The sequence below is a fragment of the Rhinopithecus roxellana genome, chromosome 8 (assembly GCF_007565055.1).
Source record: "Rhinopithecus roxellana isolate Shanxi Qingling chromosome 8, ASM756505v1, whole genome shotgun sequence".
NCBI lineage: Eukaryota > Metazoa > Chordata > Mammalia > Primates > Cercopithecidae > Rhinopithecus > Rhinopithecus roxellana.
In genome coordinates this window covers 2,560,983-2,573,928 of record NC_044556.1, presented here as the reverse complement: position 1 = coordinate 2,573,928, position 12,946 = coordinate 2,560,983, and the positions used below count along the sequence as shown (strand labels likewise).

The following is a 12,946-nucleotide window of genomic DNA, read 5'->3' as shown; positions in this document are numbered from 1 at the left end:
AGTCAGGCTCGGGGCGGGGTGGCAACGCCCCGGGTTCCTCCTCCTCCCCAGCCCCTCCGTTGTCCGCCACCCCCGGGACCCGCGCCCTGGGTGGGAACACGCCTCGCCTACCTTTGTCGGGGTCCAGGGGGTTCAGGGAGGTGGCCAGATTGGCGAACTGGAGGAAGGAGAAGAAAATGGGTGAGGGTCCCGCCGCCTGGCGCCCCGCCCGCGGCCCCAGTGGCCTGCTGTGCGCACCTCGCCCATGACGGCGATGGGGGTCTCGCCCTTGGCCTGGGCTACGCGGTGCTCGATCAGGTAGTACATGTACTCGTCGTAGAGCAGCCGGATGAGGTGGAAGGAGCCGAAGCTGGCGGCGCTGCGCAGGGTCAGGTCCCGGATCACCATGGAGCTGGGTATGGCGACGGAGAGGAGACCGTCAGGCCCCGTCTGGCCCAACCCCTCGACCCCTCCCCGCTGCGATGTGTCCGGGCCTCGCGCCAGCCCAGCGACTCAGGCTGGACCCCAGCACAGCCTTCCCTCGGGCGTGCATGGTACAGAGCCCAGGGCCCCAGCCCGCCCACCCAGCCTGCAGGCTCGGGTCGTCGTAGAAGAGCAACTGAGTCCCCCAGGGGCCCAGGGCCTTCCCTGGTGCAGTCCGGGCCCGATCCCGCCACGCGCGCACCTGTAGAAGGACCACTTGAGAAGGAAGAGCTTGGCGGCCTTGGGGAAGCCGGCGCTGCCCTGGTAGGGCTTGAGCACCTGGCTCACCACGCCGTCCAGCCAGGCCGCCCACTGCTCCAGCGAGTTCTGCTGCTGCAGCGTCACCTTGAAGTCCTGCTCCAGCCGCTGCACCACGCGGTCCTCGCAACGGCACACCCACGAGGCCTGCTCCTGGGGCACACCGGATGGGCGGGCGCCCAGGGCTCAGCCGCCATCACCCCTGCCTGGCCCGACCCCCTGGGCTGCCCCTCATTCGCCCGCCCCGCCCCGCACTCACCTGCACGTTGGCGAAGTCCACGCGGTTGAGGTCGCTCAGCATCTGGTTGATCTGCGCGGTGTTCTGCAGCACAGCGCGCGCCGCCTGCGCCAGGTGGTTGAGCGACGTGTAGCGCCGTAGTGTCTGCGCGAAGGCGCCGGCTGCGGCCACCTGCGTGCAGGGATTGGGGGGCTTGCTGCTTTCGAGGAACCCCAGCCCGCCAGCCCTGGCCCCACCCCGAGGCAACCTCCTTCAGCCTGTTTCCTTTTTCCTAAAAAAGGATGTGCCTCGCTACTTTTGTTGGGATACAGAAGGATCGCGACCTTCAAACTTTGGGTGTCCACTCCTAAGCGCCCCCCAAAATTCAATTAATTGTATTTTGACCAGGGCACAATATTTTTTTAAATGTATTTTTATTTTTTAAAGTAACAGTTGAGACAGGCTCTCGCCATGTCGCCCAGACTAGTCTCAAACTTCTGGCTTCAAGAGATCCTCCTGTCTTTGCCTCCCGAAGTGTTGGAAGTAAGCCACCGTGCCAGGAAAGGCTTTTTTTTTTTTTAAATGAAAGAACACAATAGAAAATATGGAGGGCACTGCGCAGAAAGGGCAAATCCTGCTTTGATAAACATGTTTCATTTTCTTTCTTTCTTTCGACACTGAATCTCACTCTGTAGCCCAGGCTGGAGTGCAGGGGCGTGATCTCCGCTCACTGCAACCTCCACCTCCTGGGGTCAAGCGATTCTCATGCCTCAGCCTCCTGAGTAGCTGTGATCATAGGCGCACACCACCACGCCAGGCTAGTTTTTGTATTTTTAGTAGACAGGGTTTCACCATGTTGGCCAGGCTAGTCTTGAACTCCTGACCTCAAGTGATCCGCCCGCCTCAGCCTCCCAAAGTGCTGGGATTACAGGCATGAGCCACTGCGCCCAGCCTCATTTTCTTTCATACCCTAGAATCTCAGCTCTGGGAGAGGACAGGGGTTTTGTCTGTCTTGTTCATTGCTGTGTGCTGAGAAGGAGGTTGTGTGAATACATGAATATATGAGTCTCACTGGTTCTGAAGGGTTGCTCCTGGATCTGGCATCTACTGTCTCCACAGGCCCCAGTCCCTGCCCTGTGCCCAGTGGTGGGTTTTTTTTTTTTCCCCAACCACATCCCATCAAGTTCCTCACATCTAAGTAGTTAGTAAATGTGCATCTTTTGATGAAAAAGGCAAGTATTATGTTTCCTTATAGATGTTGTTGCCTTTCTTAAAAAGTTTTATCTGTCTCTGCACACCTGAAGCACTTTCTTTTTTTTTTTTTTTTTTTTGACAGAGTCTTGCTCTGTCGCCCAGGCTGGAGTGCAGGTGCAGTGGTGCAATCTTGGCCTCCTGGGTTCATGCCATTCTGTTGCCTCAGCCTCCCCAGCAGCTCTGACTACAGGCGCATGCCGCCACATCCGGCTAATTTTTTTTTTTTGGTATTTTTAGTAGAGACGGGGTTTCACCGTGTTAGCCAGGATGGTCTCCATCTCCTGACCTCGTGATCTGCCCGTCTCGGCCTCCCAAAGTGCTGGGATTACAGGCGTGAGCCACCGCGCCCGGCCACACATGAAGCACTTTCTAGCAAGGCTGTCTAAAGGGAACTACTGTATGTTTGCAGTTGGTTTTTATTTTTGAAAGATGCTGTGTTGAGTACAGTAACACCACAAAGGGGTTGCATTTCAGAAGTGAGTGCCTGAGGACACTGGTTTATAAAGACATTGCCCAGGGTGCTCCCCGAGGCGGAGAAGGTCTCCCCTTCCCTCACAGGCATCACCCCTGGAACAGGCGTGGGGACAAATCTTACCGCCCCTGGGGAGCAGAGGAGACGGGGGGCCTAAGCCCCAGAGACAAGAGAAAGGGACCCCCCACACCCTCACCTTCACCCGCAGCATCTCCTCGGGGATATTGACCATGGCGTGGGTGAGCCAGCTCTCCAGGCTCTTGGCAAAGTTCCGGATCGCTTGGGTCAAGGCACCTGTGGGCGGTGGTGGGGGCCGGTCAGGGCAGGGCGGGGGTATGTGGGGCAGGGGGTGCCGAGCAGGCCAAGCACTCACTGGGGATGGGCCGCAGCACGTCGGGGATGAGGATTTCCACCAGGCCCTGGTACAGCACGTTGTCACAGTGCTTGGTCCATTGGAGCACGGGCTCGAACTTGGAGAGCAGCACCAGGATGGCTTTGGGCAGTCGCTTCTCGGCCTCGTCATGCCTGCAGGCACCCACCCCACCCCGGGTCACTGGGGCACTCTATGGTCCTGCCCCCATTGTCAGAAGGGAACAGGTACCCCCTGTCCCTGACCCAGGGTCACTGGAGTACTCTGTGGTTCTCCCCCAGTGTCAGAAGGCACAGGTACCCCCTTACCCCCACTCCAGGATCACTGGGGCACTCTGTGGTCTTGTCTCCAGTGCCAGAAGACACAGGTACCCCCTTACTCCCACCCAGGGTCACTGGGGCACTCTATGGTCCTGTCCCAAGTGCCAGAAAGGCACAGGTATAGCTTGTCCCCAACCCAGGGTCACTGGGGCACTCTGTGGCCCTGCCCCCAGGATCAGACCCCCACCCCCAGCCCAGGGTCAGGTAAGTACCCCTGCCTCCCGAGGATCCCCAGGGTCCGGCTGGCACAGGCCCGGGGGGTGGGACGGGATCCTACACCCTACCCTGCACACAGGGGTCAAACAAATTCCAGAAGCTGCCACTCCAGGGAGGAGATGGTGCCCTGCCACCAAGATGGTGCTTGGTCAGGCACACCACCCCCGACTCTGAGTGTCGGGTGGCTATACACACACGCTCCACACAGCCAAGGGCATGTGTACCCCACAAACTGCAGGGGACAAGCAGGCGCCCCAACCCTGGGTGTCAACATCACCTGAGGTCCCACCCTCCTGCCCCCTTGCCGGGCAGTACTCACACGGCCAGCGGCGGCGCCTCGCTGGGCTGGCTGAGGTTGTACCTCCAGAAGGTCTTCCACAGCGTCTCCACCAGGGTGAACTGCAGGTTCACCATGACATCGACAATGGCCTGTGGCAGAGGCAGATGCTCAGGGAGGTTGGGGGGCAGCATGACCCTCCCATGCCCATGGCTGCGTCCCCATTTGCTTGCCTGCCCACCTGGCTACCCTACCTCACAGTGTTCCCGGTACAGGACCTGGAAGGCTTTGATGTCGCCGGGCCCAACGCCCTCAGGCAGCACCTTGCCCTGGAGGTCGAGCTCTGTGAAGTCAGGGAGGCTCCGAGAGGCATCTGCGGGGCCGGTGGGGGGGAACCATGAGGCCCTTCATCCCCCGTGCCTGCCCACCCTGGGGTCCCAGAGTTGTCCCTTTCTCATCAGACTGGGGTCCCCCAAGTGCCGGTGAGAGACAAGGCTCGGTGGGGGCGAGCGCCTGGCCTGGGCCCAGGATGGGGAGGACTTGAGGGCCCACACTCCTCTGGCAGAGAGGACAGGAGGGTCTTGTGCCAGCCCCGCCTGTCTGCTGAGTGGCAGCACTGCGCCAGCCCTCAGGACGTGGGCCTCTGAGTCCCGGCTGCAACACAGCACCCACCTGGCAAGGGAATGGGTAGGCCCCCAGGGCACAGTCAGGACCACAGGACGCTGCCCTGAGCCTGAGCATCCCAGGTTGGGGCTAGCCATGGACAGTAGCCCTGGGGATGCCCCTCGACTCTGCCAGAAGTATTGTTCCCCATCCTCCCCTATGTCCTCAGGCACGGACGGGACAAATGGGATGTCCTGGCCTCCATGGCAGGTGAGGAAATGAGCTCCCACGTGCTCAGGATCGAGGGTGTGTGGCTGGACTATGGGTTCCAAGGGTTTGCTTGTTTACTTAGCATCCTTTGGCCCTGTTTTCATGGATTGTTGTTTACTTTGTCTTTTTTTTTTTTTTAAGAGATGGGGTCCTGCTATGTTGCCCAGGCTGGTCTCCAACTCCTGGACTCAAGCAATTCCCCCCACCTTGGCCTCCCAAAGTACTGGGATTATATACATGAGCCACCGCATCCGGCCTTTTTTATTTTCCTGAGACAGAGTCTCACTCACTCTGTTGCCCAGGCTGGAGTACAATGGTGCGATCTTGGCTCATTGCAACCTCCGCCTCCCAGGTTCAAGCAATTCTGCTTCAGCCCCCTGAGTAGTTGGGATTACAGGCACCCGCCACCATGGCGGGCTAATTTTGGTATTTTTAGTAGAGATGGGGATTCACCATGTTGACTAGGCTGGTCTCGAACCCTTGACCTCAAGCATTTCTTCTAGCCTCAGCCTCCCAAAGTGCTGTGATTACAGACATGAACCACTGCACTCGGCCTTTTTTTAAGTTTACTTTTAGAAACACTGGGTACATGCCTGCCTTCTTGGCAAGTGAGTGGTTCTAGCCCCATGGACACCATGGCTGTGGGATGGCTCGACAGGGAAGTGAGTGGGCCTCACAGGACTCACGAGGTAAGAGGACCTGCCGTCATATCTCCAACAAGTAACCATGTCCAACTGGGTGGGATTTGAAATCTCATGTAGGCTGGGCACGGTGGCTCACGCCTGTAATCCCAGAACTTTGGGAGGCCAAGGCGGGAGGATCACTTCAGGTCAGGAGTTCAAGATCAGCCTGGCCAACAGGGTGAAACCCCATCTCTACTAAAAATACTAAAATTAGCCAGGCATGGCGGCTCATGCCTGTAGTTCCAGCTACTCAGGAGGCTGAGGCAGGAGAATCACTTGAACCCAGAAGGCGGAGGTGGCAGTGAGCCAGGATGGTGTCACTGCACTCCAGCCTGGGTGACAGAGAATCTGTCTCAAAAAAATCAATAAACAAACAAAAATAAAGAAAATCTCATGTAGCATAAAGGGGATTCACTGGGGAGCTCAGAACCCCAGAGAAATACTTTGCATTGAAAGAAATGAGAATCTACCTTGAAGAAGGATTCTGGGGACAGAACTGTCACTGTGGACGGAGACTGTGATGTCTCCCCCACCCCCTGCTGGTCCTCAGGCATCTCCACCAAGCCCTCCCCAGCTCAGAGGCTGCCTGCCGCCATCCGGCTTTGGGAACCATCTGTACGGGGCCGGGGGGCAGTGGCTGGGGAAACACAGGCCAGGGAGCTCTCACCCAGAAACTGCTGGTACTGCTGCACCTGGGCGCTGATGTCCGACAGCCCCGTGCTGGGCTGCTGCCCCACCGCCACGCCGTTGGTCATGCCTTCCATCTTCTGGATGGGCTTGAGCCTGGAGTAGAATGGGCAGGCGGGCTGGCTGCTGGGGACCGGCCTGTATGCCCTTCCCTGCCTGCCCTGCCCCGAGTCCGGTCCTGCTCTCCTACCTCTGCTTCTGCGAGAAGGGCTGGCCCCGCATGGCCATGTGCTGCTGGTCCTCCATCAGTCGCAACAGGGGTGAGCTGGCCTTGATGCGCAGGCCGTAGTAGTGGTACTTGGAGTTGCCCCTGGGAGGGAGGTGGAGGGGAAGGGCTGGGCTGGGGGTCTGGGCTGGCCAGCCATGGAGCGCCTCACAGCACACCCATCTCCTCTCTATTAGGGGAACAGATGGAGAGACACCTGCCCTGCAGAGCTGGGGGTGCTGCACTGAGGAGGCACAGGGGCTGTGGGTGTTGGGAGAGATCCAGTACTTTGCCCAAGATTATACATAAATGAATGGCTGAATGGCTGAATAGCTGAATGAGGTGATGCTGAAGCTGGGAACGGGAACCGAGACATGAGCGGGGGTGAGCCACGGGGGTTGCAAAGGAGAGGAAGAGAGGGGTGGGTTCATGGGATGGCTTCTTGTTCCTTCCCGCATGAATTCACTGACTCACAGGCCCTGAGGAAGCACTGACTAGGTGCAACCCCGCGTCATCAAGGTACAAGCATTGCAGACGGACCAGAACAACTGAAATAAGTCACGTAAAAGGCACGTGTGGGCTGGGCATGGTGGCTCATGCCTATAATCCTAGCACTTTGGGAGGCCAAGATCACTTGAGGACAGGAGTTCAAGACCAGCCTGGCCAACATAGCAAAACCCTGTCTCTACTAAAAATATTTTTTAAAAATTAGCTGGGCATGGTGGCGCATGCTTGTAATCCCAAGGTACTCAAGAGGCTGAGGCATGAGAATGGCTTGAACCTGTGAGGCGGAGGTTGCAGTGAGTCGAGATTGAGCCACTGCACTCCAGCCTGGGCCACAGAGTGAGACTCTGTCTCCAAAGACAAAAAAAAAAAAAAAAAGGCACGTGTGAGGGTGCTCAATGCTAAAGAGAAAAATAAAGCAGGGTTTGGGGTGTCGGGCGGGGGAGAGGGAGGAGGCTGCGGTTTCAGTTGAGGCAGTCAGGGGATGTGTGAGTAAGGAGGGGTGAGAAACACGAGGTGGAAGGCACCGCCAGTGCAAAGGCCTGGGGTGGGAGTGAGCCTCGTGGAGGCCGGCGGGGCTGGGCTGGATTGGACTGCCCAAGATGACTTGGAGTTGGAGGTGGGCCTTGGTGTGCCCGCCAGTTCCCCAGGGGCTGTTGGGAGTAGATGGACGGCCCTACCTGGTGCCCAGACGGCGAGTTCGCAGGCCCATGAAGACGGAGCGGATGAGCTTGCCGAAGGAGGCGGCGTTGACAGGCTCCAGCTTCTGCTCCTGGCAGTGCAGCAGGTAGTGGCAGTAGAGGGTACTCCGTGGCAGACTCACGCCCTCAGCCGTCTCATAGTTGTCCAGGAGCCACTGGACCTGGGGCCGGAGGCAGAAGGGAGAGCACCAGTCAGAGGCGCTTCTGTCACCTCTGAGTGCTGGGGCTGAGTGCCCATATCGACTTCCAGCTGGGATCCTGACAGCCACGCCCACCATAAGTTAGCACATCCTACTGCCATCCTCCCCAGGAACTATGTCACACAGAACTCTCTAGAACTGCACTGTCCAATACAGTTGCCATGTGCAGCTAAACACATTAAGGGCTGGACACGGCTCACCCCTTTAGTTCTAGCACTTTGGGGGGCTAAGGTGGGAGGATCACTTGAGCCCAGCCTGGGCAACATAGGGAGACCCTGTCTCTACCAACAAATTTTTTAAAAAATTAGCTAGTGTTGGCCGGGTGCGGTGGCTCAATCCCAGTGCTGGTGCTGTAATCCCAGCACTTTGGGAGGCCGAGACGGGCGGATCACGACGTCAGGAGATTGAGACCATCCTGGCTAACACGGTGAAACTCCGTCTCTACTAAAAAAATACAAAAAACTAGCTGGGCGAGGTGGCGGGCACCTGTAGTTCCAGCTACTCGGGAGGCTGAGGCAGAAGAATGGCGTAAACCCGGGAGGCGGAGCTTGCAGTGAGCTGAGATCCGGCCACTGCACTCCAGCCTGGGCGACAGAGTGAGACTCCGTCTCAAAAAAAAAAAAAAATTAGCTAGTGTTGTGGTGCATGCCTGCAGTCCCAGGTATTTGGGAGGCAGAGGCAAGAGGATCCCTTCAGCTCAGAAATTCAAGGCTGCAGTCGGCTGTGGTCGAGCCAGCGTACTCCAGCCTGGATAACAGTGAGACCTTGTCTCAAAAAAAAAAAAAAAAAAAAAAAAAAAAAAAAAATTAGCAGGGCGCGGTGGCTTACGCCTGTAATCCCAGAATTTTGGGAGGCCAAGGCAGGTGGGTGGGTCATGAGATTAGGAGATTGAGGCCAGCCTGGTCAATATTGTGAAACCCCATCTCTACTAAAAATACAAAAATTAGCTGGGAGTGGTGGTGTATGCCTGTAGTCCCAGCTGCTTGGGAGGCTGAGACAGGAGAATCGTTTGAACCTGGGAGGCAGAGGTTGCAGTGAGCCAATATCGCACCACTGCACTCCAGCCTGTGCAACAGGCAAGATTCCTTCTAAAAAAAAAAAAAAAAAAAAAAATTGTATTAATTTATGTAGAGTGAAAAAAATCAAATTTCCAAGCCAGGAGCGGTGGCTCCTGCGTGTAATCCCAGCACTTTGGGAGGCCGAGGCGGGCGGATCACCTGAAGTCAGAAGTTAGAGACCAGCCTGGCCAACATGGTGAAACCCTGTCTCTACTAAAAATACAAAAATTAGCCAGGTATGGTGGTGGGCACCTGTCATCCCAGCTACTTAAGAGGCTGAGGCACAAAAATTGCTTGAACTTGGGAGGTGGGAAGGTTGTAGTGAACTGAGATTGCGCCACTGCACTCCAATCTGTGTGACGAGAGCAAAACTCCATCTTCAAAAAAGAAAAAAAAAGACTAGACTAGAATCCAGGCTACATCAGGACCATGAGGGACCACCAGGACCACCCGCGCTGACCCACCCCACAGTCACACAATTGTTGAAGGGCCTGGTTGGGGTTGGAATCCAGGGCTGCCCCACGGACTTCACATAGCCTCTTCTAGGCACAGGGAGGTTCCAGCACCAGCCTTCCCAATGGTGGAAGAACCCTGTTCAGGAAGCTCCCCATGGCAGTGCTGGCTTCTCTCTGCCCTCATTATCTATTCTCTATCATCAATTTTAATCAGAATAGATGGCTGGGAGGATCGCCTGAGGCCAGGATTTCGAGACCAGCCTAGGCAACAGAGTGAGATCCTGTCTCTACAAAAAAAAATTTTAAAAATCGGCCAGGCGTGGTGGCTCACATCTATAATCCCAGCACTTTGGGAGGCCAAGGAGGGTGGATCACGAGGTCAGGAGATTGAGAACATCCTGGCCAACATGGTGAAACCCCGTCTCTACTAAAAATACAAAAATTAGCTGAGCAGAGTGGCGCGCTTGTAGTCCCAGCTACTTGGGAGGCTGGGGCAGGAGAATCGCTTGAATCCAGGAGGCGGAGGTTGCAGTGAGCTGAGATCGCGCCACCGCACTTCAGCCTGGCAACAGAGCGAGACTCAGTCTTAAATAAACAAAAAAATTAGCCAGACATGGTGGTGCATGCCTGTAGTCCCAGCTACTTGCGAGGATCACTTGAGCCTAGGAGTTTGAGGCTGCAGTGAGCTATGATTATACCTCTGTGCTTCAGCCTGAACGACAGAGCAAAACCCTGTCTCAAAAAAAAAAAAGAATAGACAGCACTTTTTTTTTTTTTTTTGAAACAGAATCTCGCTGTCTCCCAGGCTTGAGTGCAGTGGCGCAGTCTCTGCTCACTGCAACCTCCACCTCCCAAGTTCAAGCAATTCTCGTGCCTCACCCTCCCAAGTAGCTGGGATTACAGGTGCATACCACCATGCCCGGCTAATTTTTGTATTTTTAGTAGCAATGGAGTTTCACCATATCGGTTGGGCTGGTTTTGAACTCCCGACCTCAGGTGATCCACCTACTTCGGTCTCCCAAAGTCCTGGGATTACAGGTGTGAGCCACAGCGCCCAGCCAACAATAGACACTTCTGTAGTATTGTTTTAAGAAGTTCACGCCTATCAACTGAGGCCCAGAGAGGCTGAGTAATTTATCTGAGGCTACACAGCATTCAATCCCAGGATATCTGTGTATGTGCTCTTCATTGGAGGCCACACAGGCTCCTGCTAATGGTGGTTGGTAACCACTGTCATGGACTTGGCTTCTAGTGCCCACCACCCACCACCGCCTGCCTCCTCTGGGGCCCGGGCTGGGGCACTTACCGTGGCTGGCGAGGCACGGGTGGTGTGGGAGTAAGACTGGCTGGCACTGCCCAGCATGTAGCCACCTTGGATCACGTAGGTGCCTGCTCCACTGCCGCCGCCTCCGGTGCTGCCACTGCCACCCCCGCCACCGCCTCCCCCGCCGCCGCCGCCACCACCACTGCCACCACCTCCGCTGCTGTTGCTGGCCCCAGCCCCAGTGCTGGTGGAGCTGGCGACGACCTGGCTGCCGGACACGTACATGGGCATAGAGCCACTGCTGGCCACTGCCTGGGAGGTGGCGGGGGTGCTGACCTGGGCGGCCGTGCCCGCGGCCTCGTAGTAGCTGGTGCTTGCCGTCTGCGTGTACAGCGGCGTCTCGGGGTAGGGGTAGGTGCTGGAACGGCTAGGAAAGAGGCAAAGCCGGGGTAGAGTCAGGGGGATGAGAACTGGGGGACCAAGGTGCATGACTAGGCAGGAAGGGGGGTACCAGGAGGGGACTGGGGAAGCAGCAGCCCCCCTGCAGCAAGGAGCAGATCCTAGCATGCACCTACAATGGACTGGGTACCATCCTGAGTGCCTGATGGGCAGTATTTCAAATAATCATCAAAGCAGCCAGTCCTCTGGCATTGGAGTCACCTTCCCCACTTCGGAAATTAGGAAATCAAGATAGAAGGGTAAGGGAACTCAGCCGGGCATGGTGGCTCCTGCCTGTAATCCCAGCACTTTGGAAAGCAGAGGCAGGAGGATCGTTGAAACCCAGGAGGATAGTGAAAACCCATCTCTACAAAAAATATAAAGATTAGCCAGGCGTGGTGGTGCACACCTGCAATCCCAGCTACTTGGGAGGCTGAGGCAGGAGGATCCCTTGAGGCCAGGAGTTCAAGGCTATAGGGAGCTATAACCATACTACCACTGCACCAAAGCCTAGGAGACAGTGAGACCCTGGCTTTTTATTTTTGTTATTTTATTTATTTACTTACTTATTGAGACAGAGTCTCTCTCTGTCACTGAGGCTAGAGTGCAGTGGCACAATCTTGGCTCACTGCAACCTCCGCCTCCTGGGTTCAAGTTATCCTCCCGCCTCGGCCTACCGAGGAGCTGGGAATACAGGGGCACATCACCATGCCGGGTTAATTTTCATATTTTTTTAGTAAATTCAGGGTTTCACCATGTTGGCCAGGCTGGTCTCGAACTCTTGACCTCAAGTGATAAGCCCGCCTCAGTCTCCGACAGTGCTGGAATTACAGGCATGAGCCACATGCCTGTAACCACACCTGGCTGACCCTGTCTTTTTAATTAAAAAAAAAAAAATACTTAAGGGTTAGGGAACTTGCAATGCTACACACTACACACTTCATTAAAAAAATAAAATTGGCAAGTGCTTTGAGTGCCTACGGTGTGCTAGGCACTGTTTTACACACTTTGGACACAGCAATGGACAAGAATGAAAAGCCCCGGCCCCTGCAGGAGCTGACGGTCTAGTTGGGGAGACAGGCAACAAGCCATGTGCAAAGGTAAATGAGAGATCATAACAGAAGGTGATCAGCCAGTGAGTGAAGCAGGAAGGGGGTGGGGCTAAAGAAGGCGACGCTGTGATTGGAGGAGACCATCAGGAATGCAGATATGTTTCCCCTGAGCCAAGCTACCAATCCCAGGCTGGGAAATCCTCTCTCCTTCAGATATCCCGTGACAGGATGGGCACTGGTGACACAGGCTTGAGGCTGCAAATCGTCACAAGCATAAAAACCACCAGGGGTTCAACCTCAAGGGGCTGTGAAATAAAAGATGATGGAATCTTACGCAGGGGTGAAAGAGAAGGAGGCAGGGCTCATTGTCCCCGGAAAGAACAAGCTCCAGAACCTACCACAGGGCAGATAAGAGGCAGAGAAGGGTGGGGACCGTGTGACCGAACAATAGGGAAGAATGCGTTGCATGTGGTATGCATGTCTGTCATCTGTGAGCGTGGAGGGCTCCATCGAGGGGGCCAGGCGGGGGCACCTCTCACATCTCACTAAACATCATTGGACGTAGTTTTGATCTTCGAACTCTTTCAAAGTACTAGTGATTAAAAACACAGCATTAGGCCAGGCGCGGTGGCTCACACCTGTAATCCCAGCACTTTGGGAGGACGAGGCGGGTGACTCACTTGAGGTCAGGAGTTTGAGACCAGCCTGGCCAACATGGTGAAACCATCTCTACTAAAAATACAAAAATGAGGCCGGGCGCGGTGGCTCAAGCCTGTAATCCCAGCACTTTGGGAGGCCAAGGCGGGTGGATCACCTGAGGTCAGGAGTTCGAGACCAGCCTAGCCAACATAATGAAATCCTGTCTTTATTAAAAATACAAAAAAGCCAGGTGTGGTGGTGGGCTTCTGTAATCCCAGCTACTCAGGAGGCTGAGGCAGGAGAATCGCTTGAACCCTGAAGGAAGAGGTTGCAGTGAGCCA

The 12,946-nt window shown here is 55.8% G+C and overlaps 1 protein-coding gene across 3 annotated transcripts in view; it reads right to left on the bottom strand.

The window, feature by feature from the left end:
* RFX1 (regulatory factor X1) overlaps window positions 1–12,946 on the bottom strand; it is a 46,725-nt gene that overhangs the window by 1,351 nt on the left and 32,428 nt on the right. For all 3 annotated transcript variants that reach the window (XM_030935393.1, XM_010361591.2, XM_030935394.1), the window contains 12 exons: window positions 10,519–10,903; window positions 7,479–7,660; window positions 6,280–6,399; window positions 6,070–6,185; window positions 4,101–4,219; window positions 3,889–3,998; window positions 3,037–3,188; window positions 2,860–2,957; window positions 980–1,129; window positions 665–873; window positions 238–391; window positions 112–157 (listed from right to left, as the gene is read on the bottom strand). In XM_030935393.1, the coding sequence (XP_030791253.1) occupies window positions 112–157; window positions 238–391; window positions 665–873; window positions 980–1,129; window positions 2,860–2,957; window positions 3,037–3,188; window positions 3,889–3,998; window positions 4,101–4,219; window positions 6,070–6,185; window positions 6,280–6,399; window positions 7,479–7,660; window positions 10,519–10,903 (1,841 nt within the window). The remainder of the gene's footprint in view (window positions 1–111; window positions 158–237; window positions 392–664; window positions 874–979; window positions 1,130–2,859; window positions 2,958–3,036; window positions 3,189–3,888; window positions 3,999–4,100; window positions 4,220–6,069; window positions 6,186–6,279; window positions 6,400–7,478; window positions 7,661–10,518; window positions 10,904–12,946) is intronic.